This window comes from Topomyia yanbarensis, chromosome 2 (assembly GCF_030247195.1).
Source record: "Topomyia yanbarensis strain Yona2022 chromosome 2, ASM3024719v1, whole genome shotgun sequence".
In the NCBI taxonomy this organism is placed as follows: Eukaryota; Metazoa; Arthropoda; class Insecta; order Diptera; family Culicidae; genus Topomyia; species Topomyia yanbarensis.
Genome location: NC_080671.1, coordinates 316578305 through 316589113, shown reverse-complemented (window position 1 = coordinate 316589113; position 10809 = coordinate 316578305). Strand labels below are relative to the sequence as shown.

Below are 10809 nucleotides of genomic sequence, written 5' to 3'. Positions count from 1 at the left end.
TCGGGTTCTTGTGTGCCCGGCGTATCCTTTCCAGGGCGGCCTACAGAATTTCGGATTTTCGTAACAACAAAAAAAGTAAACAAACAAATGTGTAAAATTTACCGTGTTTATTTCTCTCCTACTCTCCACTGCTGCTGATGCGGAATCCCAATGCTGCTGGTGAAGGGAAGGCGGGCGGTTTCCTTCCGGCAGGCCGGGACAACAACGGCCGCGTACTTGTCCGGGTTCCGTTGGCTGCTCCGGCAGCGGTCCTTTACGGTTAGCTAGGGAGGTGAGCTTGGCTCCTTTGTTGGAAACTCCCTAGCGACGTTGGCGAACTATCGCCGGATCAACTTGCTCGCCGCAAGCTATCCCGGAAGTCACCGCAGTGCACTTCCCAGGGGGAACCTTTGTCCACCCTGCTTCGTTCTCCTTGGCTATTAGCTATAGAGGAGAGCTAGGCTCGTTCGACTTATCCTCTATAGCGAGAACGGCCGGTGTTCGGTTCCTTGGATTTTAGCCGGGGACGCGAGAATGCTCCTTTGCGGTTAGCTGTCCCACTTCGGCGAACCAACACCACTCACTTCACTAGTGCCCGAACCACGGGCCGGCACTATTCGACGGTTTTATATCGCCGTCACACGCGCGCACTGAATCCTTCCTTCTAGTGGCGGGGAACTGTCCCGAAAAAGACAAAAATTATCTGGACGTCTGTTTGATGCCGTGGTCCGTCACTTTCTAACTTTTCACGATGGCCGCCTTTTTCACTCGACCCAAAAACAAACACCAAAACCAGCACCAAAAAAAACCGTACCGCCGCATAGCTGTCATCACCTATGCGCAGCATAGCCAGTACACTTATTTCAGCAGCAGGAGAGCGGTGGCCTATCTAAGCCCTATGTTATTTATACATAAATAACAAACAAATGTTTCTACACCTATCTAGACCAACAGAATCGTTCACAAAAGCTAAAACGAAGAAAATTTACGAGAAAAAGTGAACGATCATAAGGAACAGTGGTGAGCATTAGGTTTGTTCCAGTACACGGAAGTCACTCCGGAGTAAATAGGAGCAAAAAATTCTTGCTCCTTTTTACTCCGGTTTGCTACCAGAAGAAGAAAAAAGAGAAGAAGAGAGTACAGGAACGATTTTCTCCGGAGTACTTCCAGTTTCTCCTGGTACTGGAACAGACCTATTATGTTACATAAACAATGCACTCTACGGAGAGAGTACGTACAAATAGGTATATTTTCACCCAGTGCTAAATTGTTACCCTGACGGGTTACAGTACAGAGAGCTGAAACTCAAGGATATACTATTGTTCCTATCCCAGTGTGGTAAAGAGGTATAGTTTAAGTCGTGTCCGAAAGACAATTTCTCTTCGGGGGTGTTGTCGTTCTGTTATCTCAATATTCCTTCGGGGGTGTTGATGTATCCGCTCATCGCAAAGTGTCTTATTCCCTTGGGAGTGAAGAATACTTCCGTATTATCTATGTTCTCTGTGTCGTTATTTTTTTATCCCTAACCTTATCACTTCTACAATCCTCTCCATCAGGAAATGATGAAAAGACAAATCACGGCAAGACACAAATCTCCGATCAACATGGGGGATTGGGGTGGTACCATTTAGGTCAGTCCCTACTGATTCCTGATTCCTTTCGTCCACACGCCAGTGAAGGTGGGTATATACATGTATGTAGTGGACAATGATCTACATGTGGTCGTCATCATTGAATAATTCCTGTATCTCATATTTGTAAATATTTTATTTTTGTTGATTGTTTTCCAATGTTTGGACTATTTGAACATTACTTTTCAACATAAAGGGGCCAGCTTGTGTGTAGCCAGCCTCAATCGCATTTAACAGTATTGATAATTTTGCAGCAGTTTCCTGTATTTATTGGCGGTTTTAATTTTTATTTTCCACTCTCGATGTTTGATTGGTGAGTCAATAGAAAAAAGTCTTGCTTTCTTACAGTCAGCTTTTACACATACGTCTAGGACTAAGAAATGGATCACAAAAATCGTAAGTACATAAACTGCATTGTCAAAATAATAATCTAACATACTTGAATATAGACAAATTTTGGTATATTTTTTTCACATTCAACACATTCTTTGTCCTTATCACTTTCAATACGTTTAGACGCCATTTATTGCCGTTTTCGGTTTACCCATTCTGTTCCAGCGCTAAAATATGTCCTATTCTATTAGTTAGGTACGTTAATCTGCGTAAATTCCGTTATACACTTAGTGCACAGGTGGCATTAATTTCGATGAAGCGATAGTTAGTTGATTTGCGTGAGCAGAGGTTGGGTCACGCTGCGAATCGTGTCCTCGCCACCGAGACTCAGCCTTCCTTTGGTGTTCATCAAATTCTTTGTGCTGTTTGACTTGATGAAATTGTACGACACGTTGTTGAGCTTTTTGTTGATTACGCCGCTGCTGTTGTTTAAACTGTACATGTTACTGTTGTTATTGTTGTTGAGAATTCCAGTGGGTGGAACGCCGTTCAAAAGAGTCAATGGACCATTTTCCGGCAGACTATCGTCCGTCAGCCGATTTGTCCTAAACGTTGCGTGTAATGATTCAGTCTTCTCGCCGTTCAACCAATACGTCAACATTTCGCCTTTACCCTTCATCTTTACCAGGCCACGCTCCGTCACATCGAACGTACCGAATGTGTCCAGAAGGCTTTTTGTATTATGACTAATGTGAATTTTTAACGCTTCGCCATTGGACTCCATCCGAGAGGCGGTGTTAACCGTGTCGCCGAATAAACAGTAGCGGGGCATTTTCAAGCCTACCACACCGGCTACACAAGGGCCTGTAAAGGTATTAAATATAATTCAGTTGGATTTTGCTCATAAATTAAGAAAAAAATTGAAATAATGGCTGTCGTCATTTACCGGAGTGTAAGCCTATCCTTAACCTGAGCTGTTCGTTGGGCCGATGGCGGATAGTGAACTTGTACACGGCACCAAGCAAAGCCAGCGCCATGCGAGAGATTTCCCTTGCGTGAAGATTTCCGTTGCGCATCGGCAAACCGGATACAACCATGTAAGCGTCACCGATGGTTTCGACCTGTAAGACAAATGACACAAATTAATATTGAATAAAGCTGAGAAATGGAGAACAATATTTGAATATTCAGAATGTAAAAATGACTAAAAAAACCGTACAGAATATAGCCGGTTCATACAAAGTAATTTTTTAAGCGGACAATTAGTCTTGAATGCAACGATATACCGCATTTTCTGCGTTTTGACTGACAGAACGAACTTGTAAATAATATATAATTAAATAATTGAAGCACATCAACAAAGAAGTTAACGTCTTGTCATCCTATATTTTTTTCAATACAAACCTTGTAGACATCGAAATTTTCCACAATGGAGTCGAAGCAGGTGTAGAGATCATTGAGCAGGTCCACCACCTGCATCGGTGTGCTCTGAGCGGATATGGACGTAAAACCAACAATATCACTAAAATAAATGGTTACTTGATCATAGGTTTCGGCTATCACAGATTTGCCCATAATCAGCTGTGCCGCCACGGACCTGTTAAAAACAGCGGAGAAGAATTAGGAAAATGTTTGCAATGCTGAGAAATATAAAGTAACTTATAATTTAAAATTTCCTTTTTCTTTGTATGATCCTTGAACCCAGGGATGCGAGAGTACTTTTATTAAGAATGTGCGCTCGAAGTAGTCGTCACTTCGAATATCTGCCAATGTCTAATGGATCAAACAGAATGCTCCGTAGGGGCGGGCATAGCGTAGTTGGTAAATCGATTGCCTTGTAAGGAGCTCACTTGGGTTCGATTCCCAATCCCGCCCATAGGATTTGGGATTTTTCTAGAGAGATTTGTCTAACCCGAAAAAGAGACGAATGACTCTAAGCTTAAAACCTGTATAATCAAAATAAAAAAAAACGCTCTGTCACTATCGGATTCGAACAGCCTGCCGAATCAGTGGAGGCGCCTTTGCAACAACACTTCTAACGCTTTTCGAGCTGAGCGTGACTCTGCACAGTGGCACAACGAGTGACAAATCCCCGAAAATCAATGTCTTGTAATTCTGTTGTAAATATTTATTTTATTTTTCTCTCAGTTTGAATAAACGTATCTCAAAATTTAACGATAATCAGATGAAAATTAATTTCTAACATGTCGTTGAAGCAAGTGATGTCGAGAATTTTTGTTCAATTCAAGTCATTAGAATTGTTCGTACCTTCGAACTTCAAATGGTGATATCTCAAGAACTACACGGCCGATTGAAGTATTTTTAAGTTTATTTGAAAGAAGAATAAATATGCTAAACTAGAGACGTGAGTTTCTTGTGCTGAAATCATTCACGTTGGTTTTGAATCAAGAGAAAGCAATTGAGAAGTTCAATGTCATATCAGTAATTTATCTTCATGCGCTTTCAAATTTTTGAAATGGTTTCCCATGGGTCACTTTCCATAAATCTGATTCAAAATTTAGTGTGCTTTTAAAATATACTTCCTCTTTTTACCTTTTTCATACAAAGAAATGCTATGCAATCACTGTAAAAATCGACCTCTTAACATAAGCCCGGATGGCCGATTGTCATATACAATTCGATTCAGTTCGTCGAGATCGGAAATGTCTGTGTGTGTATGTATGTTTTTAGAGAGCCTTAAAAAGATTTCAAGACTGCTGAGACGGAAAAAATGTACAAAAACCTTAATGTCTCAGGGAACGGGTTTGGGCTGCCATAACTCGACCCGATAAAAACCACTGCTCTTGCGCAGAACCTGGTTCCTCCCCGGCATTACCTTACGGCATTACATCGGGGAGGGGTTTATATGTGCATGGCACCCACTCTTATTCAACTACTTAGTAGTTCGTTCCTCAACACACCACCAGTTCTCCTCCTTCCACACAGACTGACATTTCTGCATGGCAGTCGGAAAGCTGACTGTGAGTCGAGACTTAGTGCTCCTCTTCTACGAAGACAATCTGGGCGGCAAACTTCAGATTGTCTAATTCAATGAGCCTTTCAGCTCCCACGACTCGGCTCCCTTGTGCCAGTTAGCACCGCAACTCCCTTCTCGCACCATTCAGCGCCATTTACTCGTTCGGCTCCCGACTTGTTCGCGAGCTACTCGGTCTAGTCCTCGACGATGGATCTAGCCTACTCCGACGGAAAATTCTCCGGCGAGAGAGGCTCTCCCGAAGCCGAGCGGTAGATTTCTCTCGATACGGATGTTCATTTCCGTGAGCCATTTAGCTCCCCGCTTTGTCCCTATCTTTTTTATTTTTTTATTTATTTATTTCGTCAATCTATGTAGACTACAGATTTCCTTAATTACTAATGTGTATATTTCGTGAATTTAGTATAAATGAAGCAATTTCGGCTTTTACAGAATCATCCTCTTACGCGTTAGAATTTCTTTTGTGTATAAAATATTGCTTTAGTTTCAGTTTAGACATTGTAAAATCAATTGAGTCGCAATAGTGATTATAAATAGACATCATTCGATTTATGGGGCTATATTTTGCATAGTTTGTGCGAAAAGGAGTTATTGAAAATATACTTCGATTTCGTAGCTGTCGTGAAGGTGCATAAAAGTTCAATTTGGATAAAATTTCAGCTGAATCGATACGATGCGAAACGATATTATTAATGAATGAGAGCATTGCAAATTCGCGACGCTCGTTTAATGTTTGAATATTGATAAGCAAGCAGCGTGCTTCATAAGATGGCAGAGGGAATGCTGTCCATCCTAATTTACGAAGGGCAAATAATAAAAACTGTTTTTGTACCGATTCTATTCGTTCTTCATGTCTGCTTGAAAAAGGGCACCAAATAATACTGCAATATTCCAATATCGACCTAACATATGCAATATATAATATTTTTATTGTATAAGGATCTTCAAAATGATAGCTAAAGCGTTTTATAAAACTGAGCATGTTGTTAGCTTTGTGTATAATTGTGTTATAATGATCAATAAAATTTAACTTTGAATCTAATATAACACCTAAATCCCTAATTCTTTCACACTTTACTACAGTCTGATTTCCTAAGGTAATCTCAACATTCGGTGTTTGTCGTTTTCGACTAAAGGTTATTGAATTACACTTTTTCACGTTCAGTTGTAAGAGGCTTTTTTGACACCACATGTGGAAAATTTGTATTTCGTTTTGAAATGTATTAATATCCTCGGCATTTCTTATCTCCAAATAAAGTTTCATATCGTCTGCATAAATTAGTATTTTCAGTTTTTTGAGAATGAAGGAGATATCGTTCACGTATAAAATAAACAATAGAGGGCCTAAATGAGAGCCTTGTGGAACTCCTGAGGTGACTTTAATTGGATTAGATTGCTTTCCTTTAAATTTAATTATTTGCTGACGTTCGGAGAGGTATGATTCTAACCATGTAAGTAGCCCAGGCTCAATGCCGATCTTTGTCAATTTATAAAGTAACATTGGGATGTCAATGCGATCAAATGCTTTACTAAAGTCTGTATAAAGTGCCTCCACGTAGTTTCCATTATCCATTGCAATCAGTGTATAATTAATAAATTCTAGTAAGTTTGTTGAGGTCGAACGACCTTTGAAGAAGCCATGCTGGAGGTTGGAAATTCTGTTTTTTATTTGAAGAAATATTTTTTCGTTAATGATTGATTCGAAAAGTTTCGGAATACAGGAGATTATGGCTATCCCACGATAATTACGTACGTCAGATTTTTTGCCAGATTTATATATAGGCACTAAAAAAGATTTTTTCCATATTTTAGGGAACTGTCCAGATTGCAAAGACATATTAAACAGCCAGTACAATGGGGCAGTTAACTCGGTTGCTAGGTTTTTCATAAATAATGGTGGGATTCCATCAGGGCCAGAACCTTTTGATACATCTAAATGTTTTAGAGAATTGAAAATGTCTTCGACTATGACATGATTGACACTAATATCCAAAGGAAAATCGGGAAGAAAAGCGAAGTAATCGCGATCACGGTCTTGTTCAGAAAAAGTCGTATATATTTCTTGGAAGAATGTTGCAAATAGGTTGCAGATTTCTTCCGAGCTATCACGTACGTTGTCATCCAAGTGCATTGTTGATGGGAAATTGTCTGATTTTAATTTAGTTTTGACGTAGTTGAAAAAATTCTTTGGACAAGATTTGATCTGCTGTTCCGTTTTTGAGTTATAATCCGCAAGTGCAGAATCTATGGCCATATTTAGTTTATCGCAAATGTCGAAATATTTTTCCAAGTTCTCATTATTTTGGTTTTTCTTATATAGCTTATGGGCTTTTTGCTTCCTATTTTTCAAACTCCTAATTTGTCTATTATACCAAACGGGATGCTTCGAGTTGCCGTGTCGTCTTTTTTTCTTAATAGGCACCTCTTCATAAATTATCTTGAAAATAATTTTGTAAAATACGTCCACTGCGGTTACAATATTTCCTTCATTTCTAAGGCTATTTTGCCAGTCGACACTACTTAGCTTCCGCCTAATATTGTCATAATTGGCTTTATGGTATTCAAAGACTTCCTCAAAGTCACAATCGCTGGATTTTTGAATTTCATGGATGAATAAGGAAAATTCAATAGCAGTATGAAATGCTTCATTTTTCCACAAAGGAGTTAGAGATTCAGATACACAGAAGTCTTCCTGAATGTTTGTAAATAAAAGATCGAGATAGCAATTCTGTCGATTTTTTACGTGATTTATTTGATTTAGTCCTATGCTAGCAGTTTTATCGAAAATATACTGCAATGTTTCGTTTTCTCCCACGACTGGGATTAAAATATGTTCGTTTTCAGAGTCCGGAATAAAATCTGCGTTGCGTTGGTTAAAGTCTCCGTAAATGTGAACTTTAACCTCGGCTGGGAGTTCAGATAAAATTTGTTCAGCAATTTGGAAAAAAGCTTCGTACGATGTTGTATTAGCATGCTCTGGTGGGAAATATACAGAGGCAAAAATATGCATTTCGCCGGCAATGTTTGATTTAACCCACACATGTTCAAATTCTTTAAACTTCACTGTGACTAGAATTTCTGAATTAAATTGAGCCGAAATACCCACAAGAACTCCCCCGCCAGACTTCTTTTGAGATTCGTGAAGATTTCGATCGTCTCTGAATACATTAAAGCCACTGCCGAAAATTTCTTCACTTTTTACGCTATCGTCCCAGCTAGTTTCAGTTCCTAATATAACCAAAAATGACGAACCTAATATACGTTTATGAATTTCTGCCATTTTGGCTGGACTTTTCATCCTATTAAAATTTTGACAATACATTAATAATTCTGTCGCAGTCTTTTTTGTATTGGAAAGTCTACCATCATTATCTAATTCTTGGAAAACACTGTGCTCAACAGCAAACTCGTCTTTTTCTTCTTCTAAGGAAAGTGTCGAAACTACCGAAAACACGAATGTTGAAAGCGGCATGCCTCACACTGTGATGATGATGGCGAACATTCCGTATTTACTGCATTTAATTGATGCGATGATCTTGATGTATCACGTGCTGGGTAGGGATTCAAAATCTCACCTCGTGTAAATTGAATCGATGGAATATAATTTGTAGATAGGCCGGAAAAACGATCCTTGGCTGCTGCAAGAAGCACTCTATCCGGTGGTAGAAGATTCGTGTTGCAGCTATGATTGGGATGACGGTTTTGGTTATGACTGGAGCTACTGGCACGACTAAAGAAGTTGCGATTGGAAAAATTGGCCGGCGGGCCATAATAACGATCGTTTATTGTTGCAGGGGGTCTCCGATCAGGTGGAAAAATATTGTTGTTGTTGTTGTTTTTAATATTAGTATTCCGGTTTCTAAATATTTGTTTCTTTTTACGCCTTCTAGCCTTATCCGCCTGTTTTTGTTGATTCAATCGATTTATTTCTCGCGCATCGTACTCAGTCCAGTCAGCTTTCCATACTTTTTTCGTGCCCAAGAAACGCCATCCTGAGTTAATAGCGTTATTTAGTTCAATTTCCAAACTGGGGCGTGAGTCATTCGGCGATAGCAATTGCGCGGTCTTATTGTTCGCATATACATATGCTGACATCGATTTAACCTCGTTGAGAATTTCTGGCAGCAACGTTGATTCATGTGACGACCGTAGTTGCCTGGTGCTTTTGTTTTCGTTGAGGGCAACTGAGACCGACTTCAACTCGTCGAGAATCTCGTATCCTAGGGTGGAATTTGGAGGATTGCTGTTGGCTGTGTCTAAAGACAGCTGACTAAGCTGACTTATTTCCGCGTTCATGTCACGCAAATCAGCGGATAATTCCGAAGTAACCGTTTTTAACGATTCGTATACACTATCTGATGTTGACTTAATTGCTGTGTCAAGCAGAGAGGTAACGTGGTTTTTTATTGCAATAACACTGCCGGCTAAACTACTATTTTTGTTGATTGCAATCAATTCTTGTTTCACAGTAGTGAGAAGTATTTCTAGGCCTTCGAGTGCCTCATGTACTAGGTCCGGCTTGTTTTGCTGAAATGTTAGTTGATGAATCACTTCAGTATTCTCCCGTATTTGTTTTTCCAGAAGTTTTTGCTGCTCGGCGAGTCCGTTGAAAGCAATTTTCCCATGTAGTAGTTCCTGACACGAGTCGCAGCATGGCATTATGTACGAGTTGACATCAACCAATCTCCTGTCCTTTCTCCTTAGTGATCCCCGCTGCACGGTAACGCCAATGCAAGCTGCATGATACTACTTGATCTAGTCCCCGGCGGTGGATCTAGCCTGCTCAATGGGCCAGCCAGTAGGTGCTGAGGTCCATCTAGCGATTCCGGGTGGAGCGTAGCATCAGATTCACTGGCGCCCCAACGACCCACTGCTAGCTCGGTCGAAGTCGGTCCGGCGATTCCGGTGAAGCCTGACGTCCGGTTCACTGGCGCCCTGATAATCCAAGCCCAAGTCGGAGAGTTCCCTGGCGGTGGAATTTCTCTCGGAACCCGATTTGTAGTTCCTCAGTGGCGATCTAGTCAATGGCGCTACTTTGTTGGTCCCTTCGCCACTTCCTCTGCAGCTCGGAGAGTATACTCGTAACCACTCTGTTGACAGCGTCCCAGATATGCTCGTCGTGGCACATCTCTTCGGCGATATTGTTTACTGTCACACCAGGAATACCCCTACGAACTTTTTCGAACCTAGAGCATTCAAATACCACGTGTTTCTGTGTCTCTTGGACGTACATACACTCCGGGCAAAGGGGTAACGAAGCATGTCCAAATCGATGCAGGTACTTCCGGAAGCATTCGTGCCCGAACAAAAACTGCGTCAAATGGAAGTTCACCTCTCCATGTTTCCTATGTACCCAAGCAAATACATTTGGGATAAGTCAGTGGGTCCACCTTTCTTTTTCAGCGTTGTCCCACTCTTGCTGCCACTTAGCCAACGAAACCGCTTGGACCAGTCTCCTTGCATTACGTGCATTTCTCCGCTGGTAGCATTCCACGTCCTTAGCCAGAGTTAAACGTCAAGACAACATTATCTGCAAAGCCGACGATCTCAACTCCCCTGGGCAGTTCCAGTGTTAATACTCCGTTGTACATTATATTCCAGATCGTTGGGCCGAGTATAGAGCCCCGAGGTACTCTCGCTTTGATCCTAATCGACCTCTGCCCCATGTTCGTTTCGTAGACCAATACTCGATTCTGGAAATAACTTTTCAGAACCTTACACAGATAGTCCGGAACCCGCATTCTGTGCAGAGGTACAGCGATAACTCCCAAGCTTGCACAGTTGAACGCGCTCTTCGCGTCTATCGTTACCACGGCGCAGTAGCGATTACCCCTACTGTGCGGATGGCGTCCACCCTTTCCTGAACCCGAA

The 10809-nt window shown here is 41.1% G+C and overlaps 1 protein-coding gene across 2 annotated transcripts in view; it reads right to left on the bottom strand.

Annotated features, from left to right (window-relative positions):
- Positions 1 to 1728: 1728 nt before the first annotated feature.
- Positions 1729 to 10809, bottom strand: part of LOC131683670 (atrial natriuretic peptide receptor 1) — a 369276-nt gene continuing 360195 nt past the window's right edge. For both annotated transcript variants that reach the window (XM_058965853.1, XM_058965852.1), the window contains 3 exons: positions 3348 to 3540; positions 2890 to 3064; positions 1729 to 2807 (listed from right to left, as the gene is read on the bottom strand). In XM_058965853.1, the coding sequence (XP_058821836.1) occupies positions 2269 to 2807; positions 2890 to 3064; positions 3348 to 3540 (907 nt within the window). In that variant the 3' untranslated portion in view covers positions 1729 to 2268. The remainder of the gene's footprint in view (positions 2808 to 2889; positions 3065 to 3347; positions 3541 to 10809) is intronic.